General features: G+C 38.8%; 1 protein-coding gene across 3 annotated transcripts in view; it reads left to right on the top strand.

Moving 5' to 3' along the window:
• Positions 1 to 13,753, top strand: part of CTTNBP2 (cortactin binding protein 2) — a 186,161-nt gene that overhangs the window by 146,075 nt on the left and 26,333 nt on the right. For all 3 annotated transcript variants that reach the window (XM_060196481.1, XM_060196480.1, XM_060196482.1), the window contains exons 13-14: positions 2,851 to 2,937; positions 3,020 to 3,119. In XM_060196481.1, the coding sequence (XP_060052464.1) occupies positions 2,851 to 2,937; positions 3,020 to 3,119 (187 nt within the window). The remainder of the gene's footprint in view (positions 1 to 2,850; positions 2,938 to 3,019; positions 3,120 to 13,753) is intronic.

Raw genomic sequence — 13,753 nt, 5'->3', positions numbered from 1 at the left:
AGGTAGCACAATTCTGTTACAGCACCAACTTGCATGTCTGATATCCCCGAGACTACAGGTTCAGTCCCCATCACCACCTTATGCCAGAGCTAACTGTTCTCTTTCCCTCCCTCCTACCTCCCCACTCTTCTCCACTCTTACTCTTTGTCATAATGAGTAACTCTTTAAAAAGAGAAACTTACTAATAGAATGGACTCATTAGAATACATGAATGATTTAGAAGTGCTCACATATTTTTCCCCTTTTTTCACTTACATAGTTTTATTATTTGCATTTTACTTTATTCCAGAAAGGATATTGAAGGCTATATGAATACAAAATGCTTATAGCTAGTGGATGGCCTATCTACTTCTCATTTTTAAAATGAATGTTTTCTGTTTGCATTTTGTAATAACCTACAATGTGAGAACAAATTGAGGTGTTGAAATTGAAGATAACTTATCTGCAAAGTTGGATATCTTGCTGTTACATGATTTCAGAATCAATCTTAAGAAAGTGTAGGTAACTTGACAGGGTAGCTATAATAAACAGAACACTCTTGTTTTCAAAAGTGAGACAAGATTAAAAAGCAATTCTAGTTAAAAGTCTTAGGGGCAAAATACTCAGTAAATCTTGAAAATGTATATTGTGTTTCATTGGCATGAAACAAGCCAGTCCTTGTAAGAGAATTTCTTCCCAGTAAATCGTGGCTGTTTAGGATTAATCTGAAGAACTAAATCTTCTGGTGTAAAATTGCACCTGATTACTTGTACCTAATATAGAATTTCCCACTCTGGTACTTTTGAAAAGTGACATACCTGTACAGAAGTAGAGAAAAATATAATTGAATTTTCAAAGAATCTAGAAAACATTTCTATTTCCTTGAGGGATGAGATTATTAAACTTACCTTATTTGAGACCTACTTGGAATTAGGTGAAAAATATCTTAATCTTTTTGTCATTGTCTGAAAAAAATTTAAAGCAATATTTTCATTGGTAAAAAATGTCAGATACATATTTTCTTCCTGCACAGCCCCTGTGTTTTGTACAAATGTCCTTTGTCACCTCCTGTTAATAGAGGTCCTTCCTCTATTAAATTCAGAAATTTAATAAAGGAAGTTCAGAAATTAAAGCCCTGAGCATGAATTTGACAGGCAGTAGAGATATTCTGCTGCATTTGGGAAGTTTATCATATAAATAGTTCTTATAGACAGATGATGGTTGTTATTTTGTCATCATTAGGACTTCACCATTGAACAGTGATTTTTTTCAGCTATAGGAAGAGAGGAAAAGACATTGCAGTACCAAAACTTACTTCCAATATGGGGGTGGATTTCATCCTTGATCATACACATGGAAAAATAGACACACTATCCAAGGGAGCTATTTTGCTGGCCCCTTTTGCTTATCTTCATGACAGAGAGACAGACCAGAGCACTGTTTGACTCTGTTATACTATAGTGGTAATGCTAAGGATTAGTCTTACTCCCTCTCAGTCCTCTAGTATGCAAGTCTGGTGTACTACAGCTGCCTATATCTCCAAACTCTGAAGGGAGATTTTATTTTTTATTCTTGCAAAGTAAATAATCAGTCTCTATCCAGAATTTTCTGTAAAACTGATAAAGACAGAGTCTTGAATCAAGAACTTTATGGTCACCAAGCTGTCTTACATAAAAAGTCAATATAAAGTCATCTAGTATATAACAACCATAAAATATTATATTCATATATCTTTTATTAAATGGTACACAAAGAGAGGGGCTGACTGATAGCACACCTAGTAGAGCACACAGTTTACCATGCATGAGGACCTGGGTTCAAGCCCCTGGCCACCACATAGGAGCACTAGGCAAAGAGGAATCTACACAAACGAAGTGCTATGGTGTTTCACCTCTCTCCTCACTGTCACCTTCTAATTGAAAAACAGAAAAAGAGTCCTTCAGGAACAGTAACAGTGAAATCAATCAGGTGTGAAACCCTGGCATAAAAAATATACACATACATCAACTTTAATAGAGAGAAAAAAAAAAAGAAAGAAACACACAAAGATTTCCATAGTTGGGAGTCGGCCGGTAGTGCAGCGGGTTAAGCGCACAGGGCTCAAAGCACAGGGACCAATTTAAGGATCCCAGTTTGAGCCCCCGGCTACCCACCTGCAGGGGAAGACCTGTGAAGCAGGTCTGCAGGTGTCTGTCTCTCCCCTTCTCTGTCTTCCCCTCCTCTCTCCATTTCTCTCTGTCCTAACAATGATGACATCAATAACAACAACAACAATAATAACTACAACAACAATAAAAAACAAGGGCAACAAAAAGGAAAATAAGTAAATAAATAAATAATAAAAGATGTCCATAGTTGTAGTTCTGAGTGCTGAGACTGTCATTGATTTTTATTCTGCTTTTTTATTGCTTTGTATTTTTAAGCTTTTCTTCAATGAAGTATATTACTCTTTTAACCATTAAAAGTAAATTAAGCACTGAGAAAAGTTAAAAATCATCTGCAAAGGATCATAAGGAAATAAGCCAGAACAGCTGCAGTAAACAAAATACGTTAGGAACTGTACTTCCCAGGAAGCATCGTGAAGCTCACTATTAAAAAGGGGGGGAGTATACATAAAATGCCTCAAAATACATGTAAACACTACACTACACAAAACATAAAATATTATATTAATAGAGAAATGCTGATTTTCCTGTGTTTCCAGTTAAATAAAAGACAATAGATGTCTGGTAAATAAATCTAACCCCTACAGCTTTATTTTTAATCCTTTCAAAGGCTGAGGACAGGGAAAAAGGGAACTTCACACTTGTCTATAACATTTCTTTCCTCTTAGCGTTTTTTACCTGATGGCTTTTCTTGGTTCATTAATAGGTTGAACAGTATCAAAATGTCATTTTCCACGGCCCAGAAGGAAGCCTGCAAGATTACATAGCACATCAGCTCGCTCTCTGCATGAAGGTATTGATTGCTTGCCTCCCCTCTCCTTCTCTCTCAACATTCTGTGGTGTGTTGAACTAACGGCTCTGTTTCCTGATCACAGCACAGACAAATAGCTGCAGGATTCACCTGTGAAATTGTGAGAGCTCAGGTCCATGCTGGTTTCTCCAAGGAGCAACTGGTAGACCTGTTCATCAGTAGCGGTAAGATTATTTCAGCAAACTGAATTATAATCACACAGTGTACTCAGTGATTTAAGGAAATGAATTTTGTTACTTGGGGATAAATATAAGTGAAATTTGCAACTATTCAGAAGCTCTGAGATGGAAATTGAGATTATGGAAATTTGAAGAAAATATTTCTATACCTAATACTGATCTGTTATATTTCCAAAATTATTCCTTCACTTCCCATATTTTATTTATTAATACTTACTTATTATATGCATACTATATAAAGCACACCAGGTTGTCGTGCAAATTCAGTCTACCCTAGTGGGACTGCATCATATGTCACTCATGCAGTTGAGAATTATACCATGACAATATAAAGCAGACATAATTCAGTTAATTTTATTATGCATAGCATCTCTTTCACCAGTGTATACCTTATTGCTATGAGATACTTTCTCTAGCATGTCCTTGGTATGCCATTGTCTGACACTTTATCAAACATGTTTCATACACTGAGGATATTCCATTTTAGTGATGAGGAAATAGATATAACTAGATGTATTAACTAGCCACAGCTATACAGTGGCAGTACCAGGATTTTAAATGTTTCTTAGCATAACATTTTCATGAATTCTGTTTTTTAAATAATCTTTTTATTTTATTTTATTTTTATTATCTTTATTTATTTATTGAATAGAAACAGCAGAGCAGAACTCCACCCCAACCTGTCTGGCTCCATATCCTGCCCTTAATCACTGCCTGCCATCAATACTCAAAAAAATCACCTTGTGGGGGGCCAGGTGGTGGCTCACGCATAAGAGTGTGCACATTACAGTACACAAGGATTCAGGTTTAAGCCCCTACACCTCACCTGCAGGGGAGGAAACATCACAACTGGTGGAGTGGTGCAAGTGTCTCTCCTCTCTATTTCTGTTTCTCAACTTATATACAAAAAGAAAAGTTTTTTGTTTTTTGTTTAAAGTAATGGTCACTGGAAGCAGTGGAATTGTTCAGGCATTGAGTCCCAACAACAACCCTGGTGCCAAAAAAAAAAAAAAGATTATATTTTATTTATGAAAAAACTCGCATGTACAAACTTTCTATTAAACCCCTTAGTTACAGAACAAAGTATCCTTATTTTTCAACTTTTGATCCTGATCTTGTTTCATCACAAAGTGATAAGTCATAATACTTCGTTCAGGTAGTAAACAACTACAGACAGACTGAGTTCTCAAAAACTTAGAGCACTACAACACTGAAAAGTAGTGGTAATGAAGTAGTGAACACAATAGAGATATCTGACTCAACATTACTAAATCTGTGGGGCTTCTTTTCCCAATTTTTAAGATGCACATCTATTGATCCCTATTACTTGGAACTCCATGGTTTTGTAGGGTTGAAAACCTAAAAGTTCACTAATACCACCAAGCCACATACATGTGGGGCCTAAGAAGCATGCTGGCTAAACTGTGGGGAGATGGCAGGGAAAAAGGGGAAGCTATTCTCCATCTCCAAGAGGATGGCAGCTTTGGTTTGTCATCTTGTGAAATTGTTAAGTATTTCCATTTTTATATTCAGACATAAAGAGAGAGAGGGGCCCGGTGCACGCATTACTCCTGTTCCATTCCTGTAGGGGGGATGCTTCATGAGCGGTGAAACAGGTCTTTCAGTGTGTCTCTTTTTCTCTCCCTTTCTGTCCCCCCCCCCATTTTCCTTCTTATTAAATAAAACATAAAGGAAAAAAAAAGGAAAAGGTGGGCACCGGGAGCAGTGGTTTTATCAGTACAGGCATTGAGCACCAATGATAAACCTGGGGGGAGTAATAAAAATAGTATTTAAAAAAAAAAGGAGAAGAAACACGGGGAAGAGAAGAATAGAGAGCACAACACTGGAGAGTTTTCCAAGGCCATAACATCTCCATATTATCTAGGGGTGCATATGGCAAGGTATGCCTTCCACCTAGTGAGCTATCTCTCTCAACACCACTCCATTTCTCTGTAGTTCCAGGGACTGGAACCTAAGACCTCATGCATATAAGACACATTCAGTGATACTGAGTCACCACTACCCACACCCCTCAATTTTTAAAGAATTGCAACCCCTAAAGAGACCTCCCAACTTTTCCACAGCCAGCTCTGGCCTTACCTCGCCAAATCAATCTCTGTGCCTTTATCATCCATCCCACTTTGGTTACCCTTTTCCTGTATCTCAGCCACATTCCTAATAACATATGGATACCACATAACAGACTCTGTGAAAGATGTATAACATACAGTACTGATTAAAATAAGATATGGCCCCTGCCATTCTGAAAACTAAAGAAACAGCCCCTGTGAAACTGCTGAAAGGACACCTCAAATGAAACCTTCTCTGGTTCCTGCAGACATGCCTTCTCCCTTTCATAAGCAGCAGTAGCCAGTGTCTATTCCTCTGTGCCTCACCTAACTATAGGTCAAGACAGTGAAGGTATTTTTTGGGGTTTTGCTCATAGGCACACTGTATTGTGAGTTTCTTGCAATCTAGCGAAGTACTTTATTCTTGGATTTTGCTTTGCAATCCCTGGACTCTACTACTGAGCAAGATCTTTGGCCTGTGTTTTGCTTTGTGTACACTGACTATTTAGTGCATGGGTGGATCCTTTGATACAGGGAACTAGCATAAGCAAATGGAAAGGGGATGCTAGTCATACTTAGGTGTCAAGAAGTAGAAGAACTTGCATTCAGTGGAGGTAGTAGGAAGAATAGAGAATACAAGAGTTGGTAAAGGAGTTTATGACTGGGCAAAAAGGTAGAGTGGTTTGCATTTTTAATTATTCTGATATTTTTTTCACTTTATTGGTATCTTAATAGTTTACAGTCATCTACTTTGTGACATCTTAGAAGGACCGCAGAGGTTTCGTGTTGATTGAGATAATTTATCGGGGGAAAGGTAGATACTAAATGATCTCACTCATGGCTGGAAATTAAGAAGCTAGAACAGTAAGGGAAAACATACTGTTCAACTTAGACTGGGTATCATGTATTGTACCAAAGCAAAAAACTCTGGGGAAAGAGGGAAAGGGATGGGATAAAGGAGCACCTGTGATCTTAGGACATGATTTGCCTTTTTAAATGAGCTTAAAACAGTAGCAGAAGGGGAAATCATTCTGTTTTCTTGTGTAGGAAATCAGGTATGGTTTTCTTTTCTTAAATTTTATTGAGGAGGGTTAATGAATTACATCTGTTTTCACATGCTTATAGTTTCCCTGTTCTGCATAACAGGTGTCTGCTGTACACTATTATCCCCCCCACCAGGGGCTGCAAACCCTCTCTCTCTTCAGAGCTCCTATTCCTTTCCCTCCCCAGAATCCTTTGCTTTGTTGCAATACCTCTCCCCAGTCCAAGTTTCTTCCCATGTTCTCCTCTTCCTAACTCTACAAGTTCCACATACATGTGGAGTTATCTCGTATTCATTCTTCTTCTCTTGACCTATCCCACTCAACAGTTTTTCTTCTGTTACCAGCAAAGGTGAGGCAAAGATTGAGATTTAAGAGGCTCTGTTGTACTGTCTAGGCCTTTGATGTTTGGCCTTGGTTTACTCACATTGTCCTTTATGTCCTCCATTTTCCTATATAGAGGGTGCTTTTGTTGCTTTCCTTGAGTTTCCATTTATATTCTTTTTTAATATTTCTTTTTTATATTTATTTATTTATTTTCCCTTTTGTTGCCCTTGTTGTTTTCACTTGGAGTTAGAGTTCCTTTACTTCTTTTCTTGTAGTACTCCTTTCAATAGTTCTTGCAGGACAGAATTGTAGGTGGTAAATTCCTTCAGTTTCTATATCTTTGGGAAGCTTTTGATTTCTCCTTCATACTTGAAGGATAATTTGACAGGATATAGTACACATGGTTGATAATTATTATCTCTTCATATGGGAAAATGCTATTCCCTTCCCTTCTTGCTTCTCAGGTTTGTGTTGAGAAATCTGATGATAGCCTGTTGGTTCTACCTCTTTATGTTAGTTTCTTCCTTTCCTTTGCAACTTGCAATATTTCTTCCTTGTCCTTACTTTTGGACAGTGTTACTGTGATATTTCTTGGGGTTGTTTGTTTAGGGTTCAGTAACTTTGGCTTCCTTTCAGCTTCTAGTATATCTACTTTTTTTCATTACAAACTGCTTTGCTCTCTAAGAGTGTATGGTTTGACCTATAGTTTTACTATTCTATCTTCAAGCTGATTTACTTTGGATACAAGACATCTCAAATAGGCTCTCATCCTCTCAAGGCTATCATTTAATTCCTGTATTTTTTCTTGGGGCTGTTGTGATTTTTTTTTTAATTTTTATTTATAAAAAGGAAACACTGACAGAAACCATAGGATAAGAGGGGTACAACTCCACACAATTCCCACCACCAGAACTCCGTATCTCATCCCCTCCTGATAGCTTTTTTAGTCTTATCTCTCTGGAAGTATGGGGTGCAGAAGGTGGAAGGTCTGGCTTCTATAATTGCTTCCCCGCTGAACATGGGTGTTGACAGGTCAATCCATACTCCCAGCCTGTCTCTCTAGTTCCCTAGTGGGGTGGGGCTCTGGGGAAGCTGGGCTCCAGGACACTGGTGGAGTCGTCTGCCCAGGGAAATCCAATTGGCAACATGCTAGCATCTGGAACCTGGTGGCTGAAAAAACAGCTAACATATAGAACCAAAAAAATTGTTGACTAATCCTGAACCTAAAGGCTGGAATAGTTCAGATGAAGAGTTGGGGGGGGGGGGTCTCTGTTTTGTAGACAGTTAGTAGGTAGGCCTTTGATGAGATTGCTTAATTTGATGGTTGGAGTTATGGTTGGAGTCCTGAATGACCTTCATAATAAGCTTTCTGAAATCCCATTCAGACATGTTTTCATAATTCTTATAGAGATAAATAATTTTTTTCATTTTTGGGGGGGGTTTGGTTTCTTTTGTTCAACCAGCAGGTAGTGGTGTGGTTGTGTTTTTGTGGTGGCATGGCAGGGAAAGAGCATTTTCCCTGTTAACTCAGGTTTGGTTGAGGTAAACTCTCAGTGGCTGGTGGGTGATTCATATGGTTTTAAACTGCATGTTTGAGAGTCCCGTGCTTTATTCACTGCACCACTCCAGGCCCACATAGAGTTTTCCAAGGCTTCTTTTTCCCACTGCTGTTCTGAGTTGTTATCCCAGGCTCACAGGTTCTTGTTAAGCCTGCCTTTTCCACACTGCACTGTGGCCTCTGACCACTCTATTGCACTCCCCAGAGCTGCTGCCCCTCACTCAAGAAATCAAAATGGTTCCCCAAACTGGGGCTGTATCTTGGGAATTGAGCTGCTTCTGCACCACAGAGTGGCTACCACTTTGCACTCCTCTATTCCTAAGCACCTGATCCTCAGGTGTAGGCTGTGCTGTGAGATTCTGGGTGTTGTCTTTTTAAAATTCTTTTTGTCTTTTTATCCTGGGAGTGGTCTTTCAGATTCTGTTACTCTTTGGCCACGCTCCTGGAAATCCTTCCCGTATCATCTTCTTTCTTTCTTTTCCTTCCTCCCTTTCTTTTTAAAAATACTTTATTAATTTATTTTTAAGGACAGAGAGATAGATACATACAGAGAGCTATCAGAACACTACTCAGCACTGGTTTATAGTGGTGCTGAGGATTGAACCTGGAACTTTAGAGCCTCTGGTGTGAAAGTCTTTTGCATAACTATTATACTATCTCCCCAGCCTGTGTATCATTTGCAAATGCAGCACTACCCTACCACTTGTGAAGCCTTCCTGACCCTTGCTTGTGGGGACCAAGGACTTGAACCTGGGCCCTTGCACATGATAATGTGTGTACTCAAGTAGGTGCACCACTGCATGGCTCCACTCCTGGTTTTTAAATGTTATTTTGTCTAAAGAACAAAACTTAAATTACTTGGGATAGTTAAGGGTTAGAATATTTGATTTTTCTTTTCCTCTGAGCATAGAACATAGATTTATTTGTTCCCTTCTCTACTCTGTAGAACAAAGTTGGCAGAAAACAGAGAATTAAGAAGTATGTGCACAAGGGGATGGGTGGTAGTACATCCATTAGAGTGCACATGTTATCATGCATAAGGACCCAAATTTAAGCCCCCAATCGCCACCTGCAGAGACAAACTTCACAAGCTGTGGAGTAGTACTGCACATGTCTCTCTTCCCTGTCTCTGTCTCTCCTGTGCCTCTCTCTTTCTCACCCTTTATCAAAATAAATACATCTTTAAAACATAAGTGTATGAGCTAAAAAATTAAAAGGAAGAATGGCAAATACATGTTAAGTAACCTGCATTTATGAATCTAACACCGAACATTTCCCTGGAGATTAAATACCAGTGAATAGAAGGGGAAAGAAAGCTCTTTAAAAATGACATTAACACTTAAGTTAGCAAGATTTATCTTGTGTTTATTTTAAAAATAACATCTACCTTCTGTTTGCTTTTCATGAGAGACGGTTATGTCACATGCCTTTACTTGGTAAGGAGGGTGTGAACTTGCGTTGAAATTGGGTCAAATTTTGCCTCAATGTAAGGTGTAAAGGTGAGTTTGAAAGAAAGTATGTTTTAAAATTAGATGTGGTATTAAGTAGTATAAGTAAATATATACTAGGTATATATATATATATATTTTTTTTAATTTTTTATTTAAGAAAGGATTAGTGAACAAAAGCATAAGGTAGGAGGGGTATAACTCCACACAATTCCCAACACCCAATCCCCATAACCCACCCCCTCCCCTGATAGCTTTCCCATTCTCTATCCCTCTGGGAGCATGGACCCAGGGTCGTTGAGGGATGCAGAAGGTAGAAGGTCTGGCTTCTGTAATTGCTTCCCCGCTGAACATGGGCGTTGACTGGTCGGTCCATACCCCCAGTCTGCCTCTCTCTTTCCCTAGTAGGGTGTGACTCTGGGGAAGCTGAGCTCCAGGACACATTGGTGGGGTCTTCAATCCAGGGAAGCCTAGCCAGCATCCTGGTGGCATCTGGAACCTGGTGATTGAAAACAGAGTTAACATATGAAGCCAAACAATTTGTTGAGCAATCATGGATCTCAAGCTTGGAATAGTGGAGAGGAAGTGTTAGGGAGGTACTCACTGCAAACTCTAGTGTAGTCCTGCTTTCAGGTATATATTTTGCAGTAGTTTATGGATACGTGTGCACATAAGCTCTCTCTCACAGAAACTGGTGTATATCTAGGTTATGGGACTTTGTTAGAAAGTGAACTACCTGAGATGAAATTAGAGTGTACTATTAAAGGAAAGGTCTCACCCGAGTAATGAAGCTGAAGGGTTGTCATTCCACACGTGAAGTCTCTGGATACATTCTGAGGTGAAGCAGGTATATATTTTAAAGTAATATATTGAAGTCCTAAGAGAAATTTCCTTTTTAACAGTAATAAAGATAAAAATTGAGGAAATGAGATTGACAGTATTGAGGGCTAAACTTTTCACCAAAGAAAGCCAGTTTATTTTATCCTCTATTGACACCTCCTAGAAGAACAAGATTTAAAAAAAAAAGTCTTTGCACATTACAACATGTGTTCTCTACTGAGTGAGTAAACCCTCCTCCCCCAACCCTCCCCCAACACTGATTTATTTCATGAGCCCGGTTTTATCTAGAATTTTGCTGTTTAGTTTATCCTGGAAATTTTTTGCATTAATTTGTTTAAGTATTATATTAAAATAATAACTTATTGTTGATTGAGTTTCCTTGATGTTGCTTTAAATTCTGTTTCAATCTTTTGGGCAGGATATTCATTGTATTATTGGGTTAAGGACTTTCTTCTGCAAGTGAGATCAAAGAGGGCCTGAGGGGAATCTAGAACATTTGGGAAAGTACCTGTGTTCTTAACACTGATGATGGTGGCAGAATATTGCCATCATTATGTAAAAATTCACAATTATTCACTATGTTAAAAAATAGAATGGGATGGGGGTAGATAGCATAATGGATATGCAAAGAGAAAGAGACTTTCATGCTTGAGGCTCCAAAGTCCCAGGTTCAATCCCCTGCAGCACCATAAGCCAAAGCTGATCAGTGCTGTGGTTAAAAATAAATAGTTTCCCAGGAGATGGCATAACAGATATAGTGTCCTATTTGCAAACCTGAAGCTCTACTCGAGTTTAACCCTGGCATTACATATGAAAAAAAAGAAAGAAAGAAAGAAAGAAAGAAAGAAAGAAAGAAAGAAAGAAAGAAAGGTAATTGAAACCCAAGCAAATTTTAGTGAACAGCAACTCTATTCTCTTTTTGACTAGGGCACAAGCAGTCTATAAAATGTAGAGTTAAGCAGATCATTAGCAGTACATCCCCTACTGGTAGACCAAGAAAATGAGTTTGTTGTGTCTTTCCAGGAAACTTCTATTAAAAAAAAAAAATTACCTCGGGGGTCAGCTGGTAGCACAGCTGGTTAAGCGCACGTGGCACAAAGCGCAAGGACCAACTTAATGATCCCAGTGTGAGCCCCTACCTCCCCACCTGCAGGGGAGTCACTTCACAGGCCCTGAAGCAGGTCTGCAGGTGTCTTTCTCTCCCCTTCTCTGTCTTCCCCTCCTCTCTCCATTTCTCTCTGTCTTATCCAACAGCAAATGACAACAACAATAATAACCACAATAAGGCTACAACAACAAGGACAACAAAAGGGGGGAAAATGGCCTTCAGTAGCAGTGGATTCATTGCTGGGGCACTGAGCCCCAGCAATAACCCTGGAGGCAAAATATATATATATCTTTGAATCCTGCTTTAACATTCCCATCTTCCTGTTCCCTCACCTCAAAGGAGTATCTTGCATAATAAAGATATGAAGCCTGAAACATAACTCATTCTCACTTCTTCCATCCCCATAATGCTCTGTCCCATGATGTCTGTGTCTCCATTATCTGAACAACTTCATTAGGGACTTGAGAGGTATCCAATCTTTCTTATCCATCCCTGTCTTGATCCAGTCAACCATTAGCCTTAGTAATTTGCTGTCAATATATTATTTTGTTCTTTGCCTTAACCCTGGATGATGCTCCCATTTCTTTTTTCATTCATTTTAGTGATAAGAACATTTTTAGGTATATTTTCTTATTTCTCTTCCCTTCTATCATTTCATTCTTTCAAAATAAGATTCCCAATGCAAGAATCCAATACTATTAATCCCTCTCCTTAAAGACTTGCATTGATTCTCAAAGCTGTAATTTCACATTCCTGACATTCTTCATCTTTCACATACCATGTGTGGCTAGGTCTCTGGCTTCTTTATCAGTAAGCCCAATTGATGTTTCAGGCTCAGTACAGATCAATAAATCAGAGTCTCTGGGTTGAATCTGAAGTGATTATATATAACATCTGGCCAAGGACAAAGATTTCTCCTGCCCACATCTGTGGCCCCTCGATCCCATGCCACTGTGACTATATCCCAGCCCCCAACCAATCTTGACCTATCAGCTTTTGGACTTCCGTCATGTTGACCATGCAGCTACACTCACCTTGACTGATACCCCTGTCTCTTCTAGAACTAAGTCAGTGCCCTTTATTCTTCTGTGTATGCTGTTTCTTTAGCCTAAAAATCCTTCTGACATGTTCATATTTTAAGATCCCATTTTTCCAAATAGATCCCATTTGGATTGCCATACACCTCCTACAAACAAGAGTGCTTAACATAAAACATCCATTGATGGAGTATTAGATAAAAGTTTGGTTGTTTTTGATCAAAGTAACATGGTTTACAACATTATCTGTCTCAGGTGTACAGCATTATAAATCAAAATCTACAATAGATGACCTTATGCTCACCAGCAAGTCCAGTTTCTGTCCACCACCATCCAATTGGCCCCTTTTACTCAGACCCTCTACTAACCACTATTTTGTTCAGACAGTGTAAAAGGGTTTTTCTTATTGTTATTGTTGTTTTGTTTTCTTTGTCCTTTAGTCTTTTCATTAGGTTTCTTTTTTCCCATCTTCCATACCTGAGTGACATCTCACCCTGTCTTTCTTTACCTAATTTCACTAAGCACAATGCCCTTTAGCTTCATCATGTTTTTTGCAAGTGACAAAATTTCACCTGTTTTTAATATCTTAATAACATTGCTTTTTAATTTTTATCAGTGATTTAATAATGATTAACAAGACTATAAGATAACGGGGGCACAATTCTACACAGTTCCAACCACCAGAGCTCCATGTCCCATCATCTTCACTGGAAGTTTCTCTATTCTTTATCCCTCTGTGAGTATGGACCAACATTCTTTATGAGGTGCAGAAGAAGGTAGAAGGTCTAGGTTCTATAATTGCTTATCTGCTAGACATGGGCCTTGGCAGATCAACCTGTATCCCCAGGATGTTTCTATCTTTGCCTAGTGGGGTAGGGCTCTGAAAGGTGAGGTTTCAAGACACATTGGTGAGGTTGTCTTTCTGGGGAGTTCAGAATGGCATTATGGTAGCGTCTGCAACTTGGTGGCTGAAAGGCAGTAAGATATAAAGCAATAAATAGAAACCCAAAGGTTGGAATAGAGCAAAATGAAACTAGGGGTCTTCGTATGGAAAGAAGCTAGGGAGTCTATTTTTGGTATGTTCCATGTGGGCCATGACTTTAGTAATTTTTGCCTAAGCCCAAAATCTAGCATGTGGTTGGACTAAAAATACTGTCTGGGAAGATGGTGTCAGAGTTGAGAATAGGACTAA

This window comes from Erinaceus europaeus, chromosome 8, assembly GCF_950295315.1.
Source record: "Erinaceus europaeus chromosome 8, mEriEur2.1, whole genome shotgun sequence".
In the NCBI taxonomy this organism is placed as follows: Eukaryota; Metazoa; Chordata; class Mammalia; order Eulipotyphla; family Erinaceidae; genus Erinaceus; species Erinaceus europaeus.
This window is presented reverse-complemented; position numbering and strand designations above follow the sequence as displayed.